General features: G+C 37.2%; 1 protein-coding gene across 6 annotated transcripts in view; it reads left to right on the top strand.

The window, feature by feature from the left end:
- LOC149310039 (extended synaptotagmin-2-like) overlaps positions 1–17,046 on the top strand; it is an 84,857-nt gene extending 67,811 nt beyond the window's left edge. For 4 of the 6 annotated variants that reach the window (XM_089533547.1, XM_089533548.1, XM_089533549.1 and 1 more), the window contains 9 exons: positions 1,202–1,276; positions 3,217–3,303; positions 4,213–4,362; positions 5,915–6,300; positions 8,323–8,421; positions 9,768–9,899; positions 11,155–11,260; positions 12,858–12,907; positions 12,994–17,046. In XM_089533547.1, coding sequence (XP_089389673.1) covers positions 1,202–1,276; positions 3,217–3,303; positions 4,213–4,362; positions 5,915–6,300; positions 8,323–8,421; positions 9,768–9,899; positions 11,155–11,260; positions 12,858–12,907; positions 12,994–13,039 — 1,131 coding nt within the window. In that variant the 3' untranslated portion in view covers positions 13,040–17,046. Of the gene's footprint in view, positions 1–1,201; positions 1,277–3,216; positions 3,304–4,212; positions 4,363–5,914; positions 6,301–8,322; positions 8,422–8,732; positions 9,161–9,767; positions 9,900–11,154; positions 11,261–12,857; positions 12,908–12,993 lie in introns of those variants that run through there. The other 2 variants (XM_089533552.1, XM_089533551.1) reach the window with 2 other exon arrangements.
- The last annotated feature ends 5,134 nt before the right edge of the window (positions 17,047–22,180 follow it).

The raw sequence follows: 22,180 nt of genomic DNA on the forward strand, positions 1-22,180 counted from the left end.
TAATTTGTGTCTTGTAAAGGCAGTTGTCTGCGGGCTTGATGTATTCATCACTCAGAAATAATTATTGCTTTAAAAAAAAGAATGGTATTAGCAAACATGCCAAATATTGATGCTAATATTTTTAGAACTTAATATGGAAGGGATGGGATTTTTAATGGAATTGGCAATGGAACCATTGCAGATGAAAGTTGCATGAGTTTTGAAATCTAGAATTTTAACTTTCATTCAATGGGAAATAATGATCATGAAAACTCAGAAGGTTAACAGAAAGTTTTGTAGGATATAAAATAAAATGCAAATTCCTCTTACTTTAAACACTCAAACAATTGACTTGATCTGAAAGTACATGTTTGTGGCCTTCTAATTTGCTCTAACATTGTTTAACTTCTGTGTTAATCATGTTACACTTTTTTTGGAGTCCCAATACAAATTAATTATTAACATTCCAAATAACATGTTTTAATAACATTAATAATTTCAGGTTAACTACCTTTTCTTAACAAAAAGATTTCTATGAGTAACTGATGCAAAGCATATTAACAGACATTCAAGACTGAGAAATGTTTCAGTTTCTGTAATGATTGTAAATCACTGTTTACTTTTGCAGTTTGCCCTAATGCTATTCAGCTGATGAGCAAGGTTCAGACTTGACACATGGTTGGTCTCTAGTAAGAGAATTGGGTAATCCTATAAGAAATCATAGTACACCTTCTTATTTGCAACTCTCTTCCAAATTGTTTTATGATTCCGGTGTATAGCTTAACCATCATACACATATCAGATTAGCTTTCCATCATGCATATATCAGAATAGCTTTCTTAGCTTGTGCTTTCTCCATATCCCCCATTTGCATGCAGACCGCAACATTCATTTATTTGTTCTAATGTTGCTTCATTGGCTTTGGGGGATTTAAATGCTTATTAGAGAATGAAATGTTAAAACTTTATAAAACAGTTTCATTCTAAGCTTGTAGAAAGAGAATGTGCAAAGAGATTTGAAACTTGAATATAAATTATTTCAAGGTAGGTGTATATGACTGTTGTACATCCCCATAAATGCCCATGAAAAAACAGCCATTGTAAAGAGTTCAGAATAGTGGGCAAGAAGTGGAGAACAGAATTCAAAAGCAGTGTTAAATTGATAGAGGGAAAAAACAAAACAATAATATAGTAAAGGAATTTCATTTTCTCCTCCTCTTCAGTCAGGAAAGAAAATAAACAGCAACCCCAATCCTCTTGTCCTATTCACTGTCGGACACAAGGCACAAGAAAGTAAGGTGAGTGTCACCTGCTTAAATCTGTCTGGATTAGTTATAAATATGTATATTTGTTTATATATGTTTTGTCCACAAAAGTTTAGATACTAAAATAAAATAAAAATGTTTGTCATCTTTGTCCTGTTGTAAAACTGGCTAAGAGATAGTTTAGACCAACAGAGTGTTTTTATATGGTGCTTTTCATCTTTAAGATCATACATAAATCAGACTGTGCATGAGTACAGCGGCTAATTCTTTGACTAGCAGTGGAGAAAATGCTGCTCCATGGAAATGACTGCTGTCCAGTTTGGATTGAATGGCCTGCTTTTCATGGAGATTTGCTCTCCTAATCCTGCACTTTTGTGGGTGGAGAAATAAGTGGCAAGTGTGTGTGTGTGTTGTAAGAGGCAGGGATAGCTCTGGAGGAGGATTCCCAAACTGATAAGTCCAGGCCTGGCTATAGATTTCATCAGTACGTTGGTCAAGAACTTGGGGTTCCTATATATGTATAAGGCTACCTGTTGAGTGAAACGTTCTTCCAATGCCTCTTGCCGCAAGACATCATAAAAGTATTACGATGGCTTTCCTTCCTTTTAATGCAGCCTTATATAACTTTGTGGAATGGGTTAGGGTTAGAGAATAGTGAGTTTGACCAAAGCCCTTATGTCAGTTTCACAGCTGAAACAAAAACTTAAACTTGAGTTTCATATACCCATACCTACATCCTCAGCAATGCATTGCATAGACATGGAAGTAGGCTTTGTAAGCACTTTCAGTATAAAATTGAATTTTGTATGACTTGCCTATCAACAATCTATCTCAATTCTGTGCTTCTTTTTCAGAGTAAATACATTAAGGTTGCAAAACAACAGTGTAGGTCAGGAAAAAACCATTTTGCAGGCTAGTTGCATCCCTTGGAGAATTCCATTCAGTGCGTAGGGCTTCTCCCCTGTCTTAACTCCTCACCCTCCGTACCAGCTATGGAGCGACGTGTATCTCTTCCTCCTCAGCCAGCACAGAATACCAACAAATTACAGGCACTGGGATATTCACGACCCAGGGTTTGGAGGACGCACATGAGCCTCCCTCATGGCTCAAAATCATGAGGACTGCACCTTAGGGGAAAAGAACTTGTGCTCCAGTTGCTTGCTTTTCCCCAGTTTAAATTACCAATGTGAGAGTTTGATTCATATTAGGGTTAAGCCTCAGTATATCACACACAGTAGGCCTAAAGACCCAGGAGGCACCAGATCTTGTTTGATCTTGGAAGCTAAGCAGGGTAAGTTCTGGTTAATACTTGGATGGGAGATTGCCAACAAATATCAGCTACTGTAAGCTGTATTTCAGGGGTAGGAACTGGCAGAACCTCTTCTGAGTTTTCCTTGATTAAGAAAACCCTAGAGCTGCATCTGCACTGCAGAAATAAGCCAACTTGACACAACTTTAACTGCCATGGCTCAGTGCTGTGAAATTCTGGAAATTGTAGTTTGGTGGGGCACCAGAGCTCTCTGACAGAGTAGTCTAAATGTCTGACAAAACTACAATTCCCAGAATACCATAGCATTGAGCCATAGCGGTTAAAGCGGTGTCAAACTGGATTATTTCTGTTGTGCAGACACAGTCTTTGAAAGTCATGGGGTTGCTATAAGTGAAAAGGCGGCCTGAAGGCGCACAAGCACACACATACCTCACATATGAGAGTCCCAGTACCGACCAGATCCTGACAGCTTGCATTAGGCTGTGGCAAGTCTGACTGAAGCTAATGTGAGGGGTTTTTTTCTTTTCCCAAATGCATACTTCAGTAAGGGGGCTTTCTGAATGGAGTGGTGATGCTTTCTGAAGTATTAGGGCAAAGAAATTCAGCTCTCATGTTTGTGAGGAAGTTTTCCATCCCTTTGGTGTAAGCTGAACCTACTTTCAGTCATTAATTTGAACAGAAACCTCTCCATATCCCTAAATAGATCCGGTACAAGACAAATGAACCAGTGTGGGAAGAAAACTTCACTTTCTTTGTTCACAATCCTAGACGGCAAGAGCTAGAAGTTGAGGTAAGTTGCCTCTTGCTTTTTACTTCTCTGAGTGACCACCTGCTCCTTCCATCAGTTGCCTGTAATTTTTGCCATCAGGTTTCCATGGGCTATATTCCTCCTTCTGCAAAACAGTCTTGTAGCATCTTATAGACAATGAAATACATAATGGTATTTATGGCTTTACAAAATACTTTTCGTGGCTGAAGTTAGTATGTGTGGCATCCTGACCTGGTAGAACTTGTTTTATTTCTGGTAATGCTGAAAAGTTCACATTACCTATAACATTTTGATGGTCAGTGTAAACTCCACTTTTTGTGGTATTGGCCTTTAGTGTATGGAAAATTAATGAGAGTAAAGTAAAGACAGACTATAAAACTAAGCGTAGTTGATCTATATTATTGCCAATATGCTAGGAAAAATTATTTGCTGGAATTAGGAGCAAGGGTCCCTATGAAAGTGAGAGAACAGCAAATAAAAAAACACATTTTTTTAATCTGAGACTACAGCTGTCTAGGAATCTCTAGGTCCTCCAACACAAGTCTGCAGTGAATATCCGTTGGAAGTTGACCATTGAATTTCACTGGAAGACTTACAGATGCCTAGAAAAGTGTTCTCTTAGGAATCTCTAGGTCCTCCAGTGCGACTTCTGGCAGATGTTGTCCATACAGTCATGCTGGAGGATCTAGAAATTCCTAGAAAGAACATATTAATCAAATCCACAAAAGTCAAAGATGTAAATGTGGAGGGGCAACTCTGTGCCTTACTGAAATTTTGATTAAGTTTATTCTTCATTGACTTTTGATTTTTCATGAGATCAGGGGAATTTATAATCTCTTTTTACACCATGCAGTCAGTATCTGTTAGTGAAGAATCATGATTTTTTTTTGAAAGGGCTTTAACTGGAATGAAACCTTTATTTTTTTCTAGGTCAAAGATGAACAGCACCAGTGTTCATTGGGAAATTTTAATCTTCCCCTAAGCCAACTCCTAGCAAGTGAAGATCTAACTATGCATCAGAGATTTCATCTTAGCAATTCTGGCCCAAACAGCACTGTAAACATGAAGATTGCACTCAGGGTATAGTATGAAAAGATTTCTTAATTAATATAAATTAATATAAATGTTGACAATGATATGTAGTTTCCTTTTCTGGGCTGTAGAAGGAAGGAAATCCACTTACTATGTTTTCTTTTTACATTTCAAGAGAGATGAGAATAAAAGTTATCATGCTTCCAGCTACAAACCATCATTTATATGTGAAGGTACAAACATCAAAAAGCCTTCAAAATAAGAATGTATACAATTGGGAAGGCAGCATTATTTTCCATAACACTGAGGCCCATACATCTGCATGGAAACACATCTTTTGCATGTAGGCCATTCCACATTCAGTCCCTCACATCTCTGTTTAAAAAGCTTCTCACTTAGCAGGATGGGGCAGAATCTTTGACTGAAGATCTTGAAGGGCGTTTGTCATTAGGTTAAAATCTACTGTTTTAGTTGAAACTTGTTATAAGGCACTTTCCTACTTTATACTTGGTTTGATCCACTGGAGGAAAGTAGGAAGCTCTGTAACTATGTAATGTCGACTACGACAATTTTATTTACTTATATCCCGTCTTTCTCCCAATATAGCGACTCAAGGCAGTGAACAGCAAATTTAAAACAATACAATTTAAAAACAGTACAAAAACATTAAAATGTATAAATATAAAATTTAAAAAACAATGAGTATGCCTAACACTGTTTTTTTTACTTTGCTTCCTGATTCTAAACATACATTCATTAAATTTGAAAATCAGCAACATTAAATATAATATATGATGCTGTATACCCAGTACATAATCCATTTACAACCAGAAATAAATGAGATTGGATTTGGATAAGACTAAGGATTGGGTCAGACACTTCACACTATGGAAAAGGGCGGAACACAGATCACTAATACTGCTTTCCCTTCGTAGTGTGATGCTGAATGGGAAATCTAGATTTAGGCCATCGTACTCCACATATATCTACCCCTAATTTATGGGAAATTAGTTGGGGGGAAGGGTTGGTTCTCTTATGCTTATCGCTCCTTTTCTCATATACTCATATAATATAAAATAATGTTAACAAATATAGGGAGATAGCCAGAACAAGTTTGATGACTGGGGGTTACAGACATATTGAGAGCAATAACCAAGCTGCTAGTACTTAACAAGTGGAGATTTGGATTGCTAATGTACTTCTAAATTACCAATGGATATATTAAAATATTAACATCTATGGGAAAAAGGAGATTGGTAAGTGCAACACTGTAAACATGCTTTAGGTTACAGAAAGGAATTCAAGCCATCTTCTGCTAACTACACTTCAGTCAACTGGATATTTCTCCACTGTATTGAGGGGGTAGCAAGACTTCAGTTGCACAGATCCCCTTGCCAACATAAATCACATCAGAATCTTTCAAGTATGTACGTACCGTGACTTGCAGAGATAGCAGGATTACTAGGTCTAGACATGATATAGTTGCTATGGAATCTGAAATTTAGCAGACCACTTTGTACATTTTTAGACATTACGTATCTTAATTTAGCTGTAATGCAAGAAGGAATTCATGTCATATTCTTTGTTTTATTATTGCTAGATCCTTTCTCTTGAAAAGCAAGAGAGGTCGCCAGACCACCAACACTCAGCCCAAGTGAAGAGGCCCTCTGTTTCCAAAGATGCAAGAAAAGGTTCTTTCAAGCCTCAGGTCCCCATTTCCCCAGCAGCTGACTTGAACAAACCACCTGCTTCCACAGCAGCAGACACTGATAAAAAGACTGATACGGTTGAAAAAAGCCCTCCCTCTAATCCTAGTCCTCAGTGGCCAAGAGATCTCAGCAGGAGTTCCTCCAGTCTCCTTGCCTCCAATTTGAGCTATTCTCCCAGCCATCTTTCAGTCAAAGAACCAACACCAAGTATAGCTTCGGACATATCACTTCCCATTGCTACACAGGAGCTGCGGCAACGACTAAGACAACTTGAAAAGTACAGTATTTTTTCCTCTTTTAAATATTGGTATCAAATCCTAGGACTAGTAGGAGTCAGAAGGGCTGTTGAATGAAATTAAGGGCTGTGATACTTAATACATCAGGGCACAGAATCAAGATTGATGCCCTTAATGACACTATGGTTTATCACACGGGGGGACCATATGTGCCACCATCCCATTAAAGTATTAAAGTGTCCGCAGTGTGTAAATGCGCAAATGGTTTTCACACACAGCTGACAATAATGTGATAAGGGCACATTACCAATGCGGTAAAAAGGGTAGAACACGCATTTGGTTTTCACACAGATGCGTGAATATCCCATTAATGGTTTGGAAATAGCGACTTTTGCATATGAATGCATGTGTATTAATTGCGTCACTGGAATCCACGGTGGAGTCTTGGAACCAAACCCTAGCAGATACCAAGGGCTCACTGTATTCATCCTCATCATCTTCATTTTATCTGTTTATTTCAATGACCCATCCCTGCATTTCCTTCCACATGCATAAAGGAACATAACAATACGAAAATAAATAATCCAGAGCATATGCTGCAAGCCTCTCGCCAGCCAGCCATATCTGCCCACAAAGCAGAAATGGAGGTATACTTGCCCCAATAAACCATGGAAAATCCGGCAACAAGCTCAAAATCGATGATTATCCTGTGAATAAAGCACAGTTAACTTTCACACCATAGCAATTGCACAAATAAAGCGAATTCATGAATGAAGCGAAAATGAATTCACGATAATTTCCCATAACTGCCTAAATGCTGGATCATGTCTGTTAGCAGATTAATAGCAGATTGCACACAACATCATGTGAAAACAAATCTTGCAATTATGTTTAATTTGCACAATAAACACGGTATTTACCCCTTTTAACTTCCAATTTCTCCCATATGATAAATTCCTATGTTGCTTTGGATCTCAGATTGTGAGAAAGGTGAAGTATAAATAAAAGCATGTTGTACTGAAGCAAAACTAGGCATACAAACAACTGTTGTACAAGAGCAGAACCCCTGTATTGCATTTAGGAGGTCCTGGGTTGTGGACTCTGCCATTGTTGATTATATAATGATCAGTTACGGTAAGCTCTTACTATAAAATTAAATCAATCTCTCCAAGGAACATGTTCAGAAAACATGATCACATATTGACAGTGTCTATATTGTTTTATTGATTAATTAGAATTACAAATTCACACTTGAATTTAGGTGTAAAATAAGGTTTGTGCAGTTGATGTGACATGACATAACATAAATAGCAATAAAATTGTTTTGCAGAAGTAAACTTAAAGTACTGCTTAATGTAAAAATATTTGTTGCTGCTGTAAATAAATGCAATAACTACTAGAGTCTAGTAAACAGTTATATATGGTTGGTGTTCTTATAACTGTGCTGTCCTTTACAGTCATTCTTTAAAAATTGCTTACCTAGAACTGATACCCTTCTAACTGATATATTCGTCATTTATCTGATGGAATTTTCCTGCCCAAATCTAAGACACTTTGTAAAGTTCCTTTTTTAAACTAATGTGGAGATCATTCCCTATCTGTTAGTTTCTCTCCATTATGCTTTTCAGAACTTGCATGTGAGATAGTCAGTTACAGTTTTCTCATTATAAAGTTCTTAGACACACACACACACACATATATGAGAGAGTTTTATTGTTTAAAATTGAAGAGCTATTCATCCCATCCCTCGACTTCTATAAACAGTCACTGCTTACTAAGCTAACTTTATTCATTTTGTTTACTGTTGTCAAAGGCACTTTGAATATAAACTTTACTGTTATCAAAGATAAATCTGAAACATGCATGTGGTTCAAGAGAAATTCGACACATGTGCATTTTGATACTGAATACCTATCTCTGTGTATACAGGAAGAAAAGATGGTATAAAACAATGCTTCATTGTAACATTCGAGAAGTCTAAAACTGAAGCTGCTTACCTGTGAAGTGCTTGTTATGCTATAGTAACTAAATACTGACTTCTAGTATTATGATGATTTTCACAGTGGCACTACGTTAGGACAGTCTCCATTGGGGCAGATTCAGCTAACAATTCGTCACAGTTCACAAAGAAACAAACTTATGGTGGTGGTTCACACATGTAGGTGAGTAGAATATTGTACATCCCTGAATCTTGGATGGAAAATGTTGACATTACACACAAGGACACACTGGATTCATCAGTTTAAGATATACTAGTTGCTTTTGCAACCCTAAGCCATTTTGAATAGAGGCAACCAAGGTTTGTTTGTTTGAGAATCATCAGACATGTTTTAAAGTGTATGATATAGCACAACAACTCATTTTCCATCCAAAATATTAACCATGTGTGTAATTTACTTGATTATGATGTATCTGAGACATTTCACTAGAAGAATAGCCTTAGCGGAGTGTAATATTAATTGTTATGTTACAGAAACCCAGATTGCTGTGCCAAGGAGAAATTCTACCTGAATATAGACACTCCAGAGAAGTACTATCCATCAGGATTGACAATGCTGCACTAGGTGGACTCTCGCATCTGAGTCTACCTCAGCCCTTAAATATCCTTAAACCCTGAATATTGCAGTTCCCACTGAACTATAAAATAATTAATAGTCTAAGGAATGTCTTTTGTAAAGCTTGCTCTATTTGCCTTCTCATTATTGTGCCTAAATTATTGTGATGAATAGGTATTTCAGGGATGGGGCTCTAGTAGCGTTCCATATATTTTTGGACTGCAGCTCCCAGCAGCTCTAGCCAGCATATTCAAGATAGCATGTCAGGCCTAAAAACAATATTTCATGAAAGCAAAGATACCAAATATGTTTTTCAGTTTCTCACAAACCAGAAAATTACACTCCTTTACTGAAAATTATTGGCTATTATTGGCAAAAATATTGGCTATTACTGGCAAAAAAGTCTTCCTTTAGTCTACTATTGCTTTTAATGTACAGGGCACAATTTCACACCTATGCGAGTTTAACTTTTACCAGGGTCTGGTGGAGAACACATTAGATAGACCTAATGAAACTGAGGGCAAGAAATGGGGAGCAATAAATTATCATCTTCACATATTTTTGAACCAAATCCTAAGATTTCCCTAAATAGTGTTGCCAGTGTATGGCCTAATAGTCTGTATTTGAGTAAATATTAAGCAATAGCAAGCAGTTTTGCTTTTTTGTCTTGTCCGTCATGTGACTTCTTGAAAATACCTGACTTTGTCAATAGCACTCAGCTCCACTCCTCTGAAGTTGTCTGAACTTGAAAACTAGCTTGGCCAGATTCCTGCCAGCCAGAATACTTTGTCTGGGAGGCAGGTGAGTGGGTGCATATAGGCAAATAATTGGTAGATAAGAGCTCAGGCAGTAATGCATACAGGAGACAACCAGCCTGATATGATCTACAACCTGTACTGCTTCTTATTTTGTACATTGTTTTGATCTGGTTATTTTATGTTCTTTGGTCACAGAAATCTAATAGCCTTTTCAGAAGAGGGATCTGACCCCTATGTTCGAATGTATTTATTGCCTGACAAGAGGAGATCAGGAAGAAGAAAAACCAGCGTGTCAAAGAAGACTTTAAATCCAGTCTTTGATCAGGCGTATGTTGTAATCTCAGTTTTCAGCATGAAGTTGATAAAATGGTTTTGCTTGCACTGAAATGAAACAAAACTAAACTTTAAAGACTTACCAGTAATCAGTTTCACAAGCCCTGTCTATATTTTGTTTTCTGTCACCTAGTAATGGCCTTTAGCTTTGACAAAAGCTAATAGAAATGCTTTTAGCAGTTTACTGTTGCTAAGCTTCCAGTGATTCCTGCAAAAAAAAGACAAAAGATGCAGCATCTTATGTACCACTGACCTATGGTTTACTTCTATAATCCCCACTGAAGTACAGTCGGCCCTTCTTATACAAGGATTTCTGATACACAGATTCAAGCATCCACAGATTGAAAATGTTAAAAAAAGTATAAATTTCAAATATCAAAACTTGATTTTTCCAATTTTTATAAGGGACACCATTTTGCTTTGTCGTTATATTTAATGGGACTTGAGCATCCACGGATTTTTTTTATCCACGGGGGATCTTGGAACCAAACCCCAGCATATAACAAGAGTCCATTGTACTGTCTTAAATCATGGATTTTTGTGTTAGTGCAGATCCAGTGAAAGGATTTTGAGCTTGCAACATACCTAAGTTAATAACACATATGCATCTTAGGAAGTCCAAATGCATCCGAGGAAGTAGACTCAAGTCTACGAAAGCTCATGCTGCCAAATTCTTTCTTTCAGTTAGTCTCAAAGGTACTACAAGATCTCTCTACATATTAATAACACAAAGAATTTTGTCTAAATTAGGCATGTTGTAAGCAGATGTAAATCTGAGTTCAACAAAATTCTTCAGGAAGAATGAAAAGTAGAATTTCCAGGATGCCTTTGAAAATGTTTGTACTGGTCAGACGAATGAGAAAGAAAATAAAATTGAGGTCAGACGGATGAGAAAGAAAATAAAATTGAGGTCAGACAGATGAGAAAGAAAATAAAATTGGGGAAATGAAATGCAGTTTTGTCCATCAGTATTTTTCCATGTACTACATGTTTCAGTTGCTTCATTCTCAAAAATTCTTTGCAAATGTTCAGTGATTTTATTCTGGAGGCCTGTGGATTAGGATGGATGGATGGATAGATAGATAGATAGATAGATAGATAGATAGATAGATAGATATTAAACACAACCAGAGATTCAAAGGTGCAGATATTTTCAGTGCCTTATTCTGTGTTCCATTTCACAAGCAGAACAATGCAGATTTCCAAAGCCTTTCATCTTATTTTCTCTAAAATCTTTCTCTCTTTTCAGCTTTGATTTCAGTGTTTCATTAGCTGATCTGCAGAGAAGAACTCTAGATGTAGCAGTAAAAAATAGTGGTGGTTTCTTGTCCAAAGACAAAGGGCTGCTTGGTAAGGTAAGTTAAAAACATTTAAGAAACATCCCTTAAGACACCAGTCCTATGTTTTGATCCAAGCCTATGCCCATGAGCTACACCATGAGCTGAATTACTCTGATGCTTAATGATGTAGCTGCAGTAGCATCATCAAAATAACTCTGAAATGAAACAAACTTTGTTTCCCTTTAAATTATGTCTCTTCTAATAATGCTAAATTTATCTCATTTTGAACTGTGAGAAATTATGCAGTGCCGAGATGTCATCAGATGTCTAGATAAACAGCAGCATGATTTTTAAAACATAAATATTCTTAAACCAATGAAACATTGTATCCTTCAGATCATATGTAAAATATCTTCAGTTTTATGAGAATATTCCACGCTTCGTGTTATATTACCCCATTTATGAAAACATTTTTAACACCTCGACTTTCTCTCAACATGAGATCAACAAGTTTAAAACAAATACATATAATAAACTTGCTTTGTCATTCTTTCATTTCTTCTACATAGTTCTTCTATGTATTTGTTCCACCTCTTTGTATCTTCTTGGTAATGTAATATGGTTCCCAGCTAGTCATAAAGCATCCCCACTCTTGGTTTAAATTTCCTATTGGCCTGAAGTACATGGGCCAAAAGCGCCGGCCAAGGGCCGATTCAGGGGTGTGGCCTACAGATGACACATGTCCCTGGAACAGGCTGAAGCCATGGCACAGCTGCCTAAGGCAGCCCAGGGCCACCAGAAAAAGGAGTGCAAAACCTTGCTGGTGGCCAATTCAGGTTCATGGTGGCAGCCAGCTTCAGGCCCTCAGTGTCTGGTTGCTGTGGTCCCACAATGAATGGGGAGCGACTGGGGTTGGTGCTGCCAGAGGATGCTTGAAGGTGCTGGTCTGCTTGACCCCATTGATTTCTCAGATACTGTGACTCTCTGCTGTTAAATCTTGCTGCATTTCTTTGGATGGAGAATTTCCTTCTTCCTAGAAAGAAAGAGAGAGAAATTCTGAATTTTTGTCCCTGTAACCAAGAAGGGATGCTGTCCATTCAGATGAGGGATGAATCCTGGGTAAACCCAGTTTTTTTCCTGAAAATTGAAATAGTAGGAAGACAGCTGAAGTTTTCTTTCCACTTTTGAACGAACTGTTCTGTCACTTGGATTTCAGTGTTTTAGTTTGGACTTCTCAGGAGAGATTTAAGGACAGTTTTACCTCTGCAGAAAATGCTTACCAGCAAGGGATCATATGATCTCTTCCCTATAAGGAAAATCAAAAATTCACAGGGAAATAAAATTAAAAATTCCATATGTGTGTATCTTAGGCAGTCTCCAGACACTGAGTTCACTGAGGTTGGAGTTGGGCAGCCATGTTAGATTGTAGGTCAAAGCAATTAAATGGTACCACATTTTCATTTTTGAGTATGTGCTCAATACTTGTCTATGACTTGTCTATACTATAGCTAAAGTTTGAGTAGTGGTGAGATCCATGCCTTTAAAGTTTGAAATGGGACCTAACCAGAGTTATGTTTATGCAAACCTAAGATGCTTATGATTCAGAACCAAAACTCCAACAATGCCATAGTGTTTTTAAAAATCTCATTTGCCTTCTTACTATCTTACATAGGTATTGATACCACTGGCATCCGAAGAACTTTCCAAAAATTTTACCCAGTGGTAAGTATGGCCACTGTGATCCTCTTTCCTTCGTAGTTATTTTTAATGGTGTTGTTCACTTTCCTCTCTTTTTGTTTATCTTGTAGGTATGACTTGACAGAAGATGGTACAAGGCCTCATGCTGCACCTTAGGAAACCTGATTGCCAGAAGCTCCTGTTAGCATACTTTTGCCAACCTTTATATATTTTATCAGCATTGTTCACACAGATGTACCAATATTATTTTTTTTATAACTCTTAGTTATTAGGTCCAACACTGCTCCCCAACAGTTTTATAACCCTTGGACATTTTATGTAGGCTTAAGTCAGTTTAACTGTAAACCTTCTTGTCTATTTGTTACAGCTATTTTAATGTGCAATAGGGTTTGTAGAGTAACAATGGAACCTTTTTTTGGATTTGTACCCTTGAGAAAAGTGAGAAAATGTTTATCTGTTTTTCCTACCTTGTTTAGTTTTACCCCAAAATGTTTGACATGTAAATAGATAGCATTTTTAAAATGAATTTTCCTCTGTGGTTAGAGGGCAGAAGACAAGGTCACAGCAAGGATATTTTCTTCTAAACACATGCTGTAAAATCTGTAGACCATGTTTTGGGAATGGTCATGGCAGCAAAATGGTCTTAATTTTACTAATATTATAGATTAAAAGTCTGGGAGAAGTTAACATACCACTTAGCCCACATATTTCCAGCCTTAAAGGCTTACAAGAAGGGAGAGTTAAAATATTAACTTTTTAATATTTATATGAAAATGTATTCTTGAAATTTCAGCCAGATGATGCATATAGCTCACAAATTCATTGAGATATTATAAAGAAAAGTATATATATAAATACTGTATAAAAAAGTCTATCAAGGTCCTAAAATCATACTATGTTCATTTGGGGACTCTATAATGTGAAAGTGAAGGCTTCAGTAATTTAGTGCACTTTGCAGTCCTTGCTTCCTGTGAGAGATTAGTTCCCCTGACTACCAGAAAATTGTCTATGCAACAGTATGATTAAGAGTTTGATATTAACCCACCCCCCATGATCCAACATTTATAGTAGTATCACATTGATCGATAATACCTCCTTTATAACTAGGTCTTCACAGCATAATTATTGTTGTCATCATAAAATGCTGGTTTGTCTGCAGTTAAACTGGAACTTTTATTATAGAAAATTCCATCCATGTCTGAATATCTGACTGACTCTTTGGTTGCTTCATGATGCTCATAGCAGAACTTGGAGGAGTTATCTCTCTTTATGGGTGTAACTTCCATGTAATAGTCACATTCCATTTAAATGCCACTGTGTTCTGCTGCAAGGACCAGCACCAGAGTCCATCAGATACATCCCCAGTAAGGAGTCTTTCACTGGAAGTGAAAAGGTGTTCTTTGGAGATTGCATCAAACCAGCACTGAATTTGCATGTGTTACTTCTGAATGATAATCATGCAGTAAAGAAAGTAAAAGAACCATTTTAAATCAAGAGTGAGTTGTAATCAGTGTAGCTTTTTCATTTCATTTTTACAGGCCTAGGAAATTCAAAAGTAGGGTTTTTGGACAGAGTAGGGTTGAACCTTGAAGATGATTTGAGTGTGAGTGTTTTGCTTCCTTTTAATCACTATTGCATTCAGAATCAATGAGGCATTAAATGTATTTCTTCATTTCAAAAACTATTTCAGATGAGTTTATCAACAACAAAAAAAGATGCTTGTATTTTGACCCAAGAAGCAGTATAGTTCATGTGTGGACAGTAGCCTCACAGTCTTGGACCTTTAAGAGTGAATAAACTTGTGGAATATTAGCTTTAAAATTAAAAATTATAGAGTCTTTACCTCTAGTATAGACAATTAGTATCATCTTGCAGGAACCTCTCCTGCATATGCACCATTAATTTCAGCTTGCACAAATGTTCCCGTTGTGCCCTTTAAGTACACTACTAAGAATACCAAAGTGCCTGTCATATATGTAAGAGATTGTTCCTACCAAAATTTACAAAATAAATCATTTTTCGTTTTTCAGCCTGTACTTTGACATGCTATATCCGTATGTAACACACACTGACATCCCTTATTTAATTTTGCTTCATTAGGATTAATTAGGCAGACCTCTGCAGCATCCTTTGGATATTTGAATATATATAAAATACAAAGAGATCTTGTAGTACCTTTGAGACTGAGAGAAAAAAGTTGGTAGCATAAGCTTTTGTAGTCTGTGAAAGCTTATGCTGCCAACCTCTTTCTCTTAGTTTCAAAGATGCTACAAGATCCCTTTGCATACTGATCCAGACTAGCACAACTATGCTTTTGAATTCTATATATAGAATATCATGATTCAGCTCCCTGAGAGGAACTGCATCATAACTACTATAATTTGGATTAATGTAGTTCCTCACTTCTCTTTAAATGACAAGAACATATCCAGTGTGTGACTTCCTTTAGAGAGTTCATATAAGGGAGAATATATAACATGAAATCAAAACATCCATGGGAGCTATAGTTTTTATGATGAATCTTTATGGGAAACAAGATAGGTTAAGGTTCAGAAAATGTAGGGAAATCTTGCTGGAGAAAATCGGAAGTCCAGTATCGAGATCTGCTTGCGTGTGATGTTAGTAAATGAGAACACTGTGTGGTAGCATTATGTGGGACTCCTAAATTATTTGGTTTCTACTAACAGGAGAGCTTTCAAAGAAGGTATCCATAATAGGATATATATGGATTTGTTTTCTGAGAGCTGAAGCCATAAATATCTGGACCGTCAAAGGTTGAAAAACACTGGTCTAGAACCTTGAGTCACTAACCAGATGCTGACAAAGGCAGACAAATACAGGCTGATAATTAGAGAAGGGTGCCTCGTCAAAGCGCACTCTCAGCCCAGAAAACTGTTATTGGTACTAGAATCATGTTCACATTTTCTCTCTCACACATAGGGCTCTTTCCCATTACACAGTTATAGCACAATGGTTCCATTTTCACTGCTATGGCTGCACCCTGGGTTTGTAGTTGGGTGAGGTACTATAGCTCTCTGGCTGAGAATTCTGAATACCTCTCCTTAAACTATAAATCCCAAGATTGCATAGGATGTTGTCATGTAAAGTGCTATAACTGTGTAGTGTGCAAGGGCCCACAGAAATTAATATAATAAAACAATTGATGTTTTCTGGGTTTTCCCATCCATTTTATTTTCAGCAATGTAATTTAGAGGTTAAAATGTTTTAAGGTTTTGCTACTTTTAGAAAACTGGGAATCAGAAACCCTTGCTCATTTACTGAAAATTAACTGCTGCCTGATCCTAATGGTATTTGTAGAGCATTAGAATCAGATCCGACTGGTAACAATTAGTATTGCAGGCTACTAATAAATATATAAACACTTTCAGTCCTTTGTTGAAGTACTGGTCATCATCTCCTTTCTTTATCAACTCCCACTGTATCAGTGTTTCTAGTGTTCTTTCCAACATACCCATATCTGCTGCATGAAGAAATAACATGATGTGATAATTGTTCTGTTGAATGATAGATGCCAAAAATAATAATAATGCAATATGAAGAGTCCTGTTGGGTGGCCCCAAAATGAAGAAATGGACCTCTAATGAAAATCTGGACCAAAATATGGAAAATTATTACAAACAAAACTCTACAGAAGTTAGAAGTGGCTTGCAAACATCTAATCTGTCCACAATTTACTGGTGACTCATAAAATAATGAGGAAGGAATATAAAGCTGCTATTAGCAAATCATGGACTGAATGTCGTTAGACTAGCTTTCCGTACTGTTATTTTCTAAATCCTGTGCCTTAAAGGAAAGCTTAAAATATTTTGTGTTTAAACCCAAGCTTTGTTCGCTGTATTTACAGTTACATAGTACTGAAATTGTTGATCGCGCCATTTTTGCTGGAGAGAAAAGCAGTACTTTCCATTGGGCTACTGTAATCCAAACACCAAGGCAACGTATTAACTTGGGTTTGGATTTAAGGTTGCTTTTTCTTTCCAATCCTCAGTATATCAGGCCTGAAGCAACTGGTGAAAGGAAAAGAAAGGGTGGTCGGTTTATTACAGATTGCTTCTTTTGCTCATGTAATTTTGCAATTGCATGTATTTATTCAGTAAATGATTCATATGGAAGTCATTGTGGCGTTTGGATTTTATTTCTCCATCCCAATATGGTCTTAAATATGTCTGCAACTTAATTTGCAGTCATTGGTGCATTCAGCTCACACAATGGTGTCATATTGTGCATATCTCACTGTACTGAAATGTTACAGGGGACAGATTTTCCAAAAATGATGCAGAGAAGAGAGGTTTAAGCTCTTGAGGAAAGCAAATGCTAGTTACTCCCCAAGCTCTGTTAATTGGATCCTCAAACTGACACAGCCCTCCTAAATGACTGGCAGAAGCATCACCATTTTTTCAGAGCTTGGTTCTATAGTAAGGATATTAGCATGACAATCTAGAAGACAAAGGTATAGCCATGTTAGTCCATAGAATCGGTATGTAAAGAGATCTTGTAGCACCTTTGAGACTAACTGAAAAGTGCTGCCAATTTTTTTTCTTTCAGTTAGTCTCGAAAGTGCTACAAGATCTCTCTATGTACCCAGTCTAGAAGACAGCTAAAGATAAGGGTATATCAGCAAAGGTAGATGAGGCAAGTAAAACATACAGTCAGCCTTCTTTATCCACGGATTCAAGCATCCATTAATTGAAAATATTAAAAATATATAAATTCCAAAAGGTAAACCTTGATTTTGCCATTCTATATAAGGAACACTATTTTACTGTGTCATTGTATATAATGGGGCTTGAACATCCACAGATTTTGGTATTCACAGAGGGTTCTGGAAGCTAACCCCAGCGGATACCAAGGGCCCACTGTATGTCAAAGACATACAATTGGCTATCGTCTTCTACTTTCAGCACTTTCCACAATTTTCTGGTATTCCCCCAACCCTTGGCTTTCAGCTATGTTCAGAATGCCTATTCAAACCAAACATCTTTAATTTAATTATTCCAGAGGGTTCGTGACCTGTTGTCTATAAACCTGTAAGAGGATACAGGAGGTCCATGAGCCAAATGAAAGCATTTGTGTTTATTTCTCAAGGTTTTCCTTTCAAAAGTTCAATGCATTTTTCTGGGGAGGAGGTCCATAGTGTTCATCAAAGGTGTCTATGACTCAGAAAAGATTAGGAACCACTGTATTAGCCAGGTATCTCAAGAAATGGCTTAAAATGGAACACACAGATCCTTTGGTACTTCAAAAATAGGGTCTTATCCAATGTAATATTTGTACCATTCTAACATTTGGTGAGGATAAGGGGGAGAGCCTTTTCTGTGGCTGCTCCCACACTCTGAAACTCACTTCTTCAGGAGACTAACCCCATTGCTGCTCTTCTTTTGTGGCAGGCAAAGACATTTTTGTTTAAGCAGGCTTTCGATGGCTCATAACTTTTAAAATGGGAGACTTCTTATGGTGAGGGGAGTTGCTTTCTTGTTACATTTTTGTATGCTTCTTGATGATTTTATACTGTTTTTAATCTATTGTTTCTATCTGATGATTTTAATTATGAATAAAAATGTATTGTTTTTAGCCCATTCGTTTTGTGAGCCACCTTTGGTAGCATAGAAAGGTAGCATAGGAATAAAATTAATAAGTACCATAGATTCCTTATTTACAGTAAACAACATCCGTTAAGGCGATTAAAGGTGCAGTCATATACATACTTATAGCTCAGTGGTAGTCTGCAGAGTTTTAAGTATTGCATTTAAGAAGAATTAATGTAATAACATGCTGAAGCTATACATAACAGCAGTACGGTAGCATGCTGGTGCTCTGTGTCCTATAACTGACCATGGCTCTGTTAGAGATGGCTTCAGAACATCACTTTCAACTTAAAAAGTCACTTTCCAAGCTCTGCTTCTCAGCAATGTATTGTAATGGAGGACTTGATAGAAATGGAGATTAAAATTTGCTTCAGCATCTAACGTTAAAATTATGTTTAGTTTGAGCCTAGACAGTAATGACTCTGAGCTGCAGAGAATAGTCTACATACATGTGATTTTCCTTATTTCTCTCTTTCAAAAAGCTGGAACAGCACAATATTTATGTTAATGCTATCATATTTATGCTTATATAGAGTTTTTACTGTCAGATAGGTGACAAATACATAGCACTAGATGGTGCTGCAGTTCCTGATGAATGATTTTTCTTCCCATTCACTTCTCTTTTGGCTGCATGCATGGATAAAAGGGGTAAATAAAGCTGTCCAATTTGAAGATGTATGTGAAATGCCAAGTGACCTACACAAGAATCTACAGACATCTATTTTTGCCCTTCAGAAGATGATTCTTAGCCTGCACAGGGTCACATTTTTCATTTGTAAGTTGTTGGATGATGGGGGAAAACAGGTGCAACAGGATTCGCCAAAACTTTGGATTATTAGCTGAAGCTAAAGCTAAAAAACAAAACAAAAACAAACAATTTCTGTCCTAATGAACTCCTGTGGCTACATACTTAGATTCATATACTCATTCAAGTTGCATAATCCTGCAAATTAACATCCAGAAAATGTATGCGTATGCGTAGTTACCAACATTGAGCCTTTTATAAAAGGACAGAAAAATATAAGGGAGGCTATATGGGTAGAAACGTGTGAGGTGTACCTTCAAGACATTTCCGACTTGTGGCGTCCCTAAGGCAACCCTATCATGGTGTTTTCTTGGCAAGATTTGTTCAGAGGCTTGCTGTTGCCATCCTCAGGCTGAGAGCATGTGACTTGCCCAAGGTCACTCAGTGGGTTTCATGGCAGAGCTGGAAATGGATCCCCGATCTCCAGAGTCATATTCCAACACTCAAAACACTACTCCATGCAGGTACAATTTCCTATAATAAGCTAGTGTGGGTAAAACCAGTGTGTATTTCTACAGAGGAAATGTTAGGAAAGATAAACTGCAGTGAAGTAGATTAAAAATATGTTTTTAGTCTATAGTACTTTACAATAAACTAAACCTCCAGACACAAAATTAGTAAAATGGCAAGTTGAGTGTCAACTCAGTTTTCCAATAAGTCGTAAACCTTTAGCAAACTGAAGTCACCCTGCATGGAAAACTCTGTGCAAGTACATACTTTCATGCATGCAATAGGGGGCTTACAAGTGATGCATTAAGTGTCTTCAAAGTTATTCATACTAAACACCATTGATATAAACTGATAATTTTTTGGAACATGCATTCATTAGCTGTTGCTCTGAGAAACAACTGTTGCTCAGATTCCCCAGATTCCGAATTTTAAAATAAGAATCCAGGCCTTGTAGAAGCAAAAAAATGTGAAACAAAACATACAGCCACTACAGTTGGTCCTCCGTATTTGCGGCTTTGACATTTGCAAATTTGATTATCCACAGCTTTGATTTATATGTTCTCTCTACACAACTCTATGGCCAGAGGTTGGCCATAGAGTTGTGTAGGAGAACCTAGAGGTTGCTAAAGAAAACACTTCTCTAGGCATTTGTAGGTCCTCCAGCAGGATTCTATGATCAACGTCTGACAGATGTTAACCATAGAGTTGGGCTGGAAAACCTAGACGTTCCTAGTCATTTGTAGGTTCTCCAACAAGGTTCTATTATCAACTTCTGGCAGATGGTGACCATAGAGTTGCATGGGAGGATCGAGATTCCTAGAGAGAGTTTAAAAAATAGTGATATTTTAATTTGCAGTTTTTCCACATTCACAGGGGTCCTTCATCCCAAACCCCAGAGAATGTGGAAGGACCATTGTACTCTGCTCATACATTTTTCTAAGTACCTTAAACTATTTTTAGGCAACAAATGAAGCCAATCAACATATATGATCAACATAGAACATCCATTCTGGTCCTCCATTTTCCTGGAGGTGGGTGGGAAGTAAATACGGCACTTTATCGGGGTGGCTATTATATTCTTAAGACGGCTGGGCTGTGTTCATGCACCTTCCTTTCTCCTTAGTATTTTTTTTTAATGTCTCTCAAATGAAATTTGGTTGGAGTCTTAACATGACTTTTATGCAAAGCTTCAGTTTAATATTCTTCTCCGTTGCAACTGTCAAATTCCCAGGGCTTTCTGCTGCACAGTGTTAGCTTCCAAACAACCAAACATGCATGCACATGGGCAAGGGAAATGCCCAGGTGTGTTGTAGTTGTGAATTAGAATAATGTAACACTGAGTATTTTTGCTGCTGCACCAATCCCAGGAAAGTGGGATATAAAATGTATAATAAATGAAAGGAGGAACAGAAATGGAAGGACGCTTTAATTAAATGTGACTCATAAAGGGGGAAAATATATATATATTGAAAAAGTTTCCCCAGTAGAATATACAATAGGCTTCCTTATAGTATAGATTGGCATTCCTGAACGGGTCTCACAGCTCAAGTCAAGTGTGTGTAAAATAAAACTGATTCTCGCATCAAAATAACTATTCCTGAAGGGGCATGGATGGTATGCAGTCAAAAGAGTTCTCCAGCTATCGACTGTGTAAATATCACAGGGAATATTTTACTTGTATTGCTGTTGATAATAGTAAATAATAATAATAATAATAATAATAATAATAATAATAATAATACATTATAATGGCTTGCCTGAGGCATTCTAGGCTACTTGACAGCTAGTTGGAGGGCTCATTTAACAGGAAGAAAATGTGATATTGCCTGGTGAAAAGACAGCATGGAAGCAATGCTGCATTTGCTGTTGCTCAGCAACATCACATGGAAAGCCCCCTTCCCAAGATTGCTTCCCCTCGAATTGACAGGACAACGAGAAAGACTCTGAGATTAATATAAAAGGTATAGATTATTCCAAACCGGCATGAAGACATGTCAAAAATGGAGGCCTGCAATTTAGGCGTATTGAAGGAGGGCACCCCTTAAAAACCGACAAAGGGTGGTGGGCTCATTATTACGGTGCACTTGTGGTTCTTAGAAGAATTGCAAAGCCCTACATGCCTTCCTTTGGGTTTTCTGGCATATCACTTCAGAGCTGATGTTTGTTACAATGCAGCCTGCTGTGATTTCCTTGTCACATTTTTAGCCGCAGGGCTAAAACAAAATAAAAGAACTGTGTCTAATATGCTATGTCAAATCCAAATTCACGGACAGCCGTGCTTCAGTGAGTTTACCCCGTTTTTAGAGCTGGGAAAGAAGAAAAAAAGAATTGACAAAGCAAAACAAGAGTCTCCCTCATTACGGCACAAACCTTTTAGGATTATGTCGATTCTGCTCCTTTCAGGTTTATGCCGTAATAAATTTGTTTAGGCACTGC

Source organism: Sceloporus occidentalis, unplaced genomic scaffold (assembly GCF_023333645.1).
Source record: "Sceloporus occidentalis isolate IW3139 unplaced genomic scaffold, rSceOcc1.0.p SCAF_7, whole genome shotgun sequence".
Classification (NCBI taxonomy): Eukaryota; Metazoa; Chordata; class Lepidosauria; order Squamata; family Phrynosomatidae; genus Sceloporus; species Sceloporus occidentalis.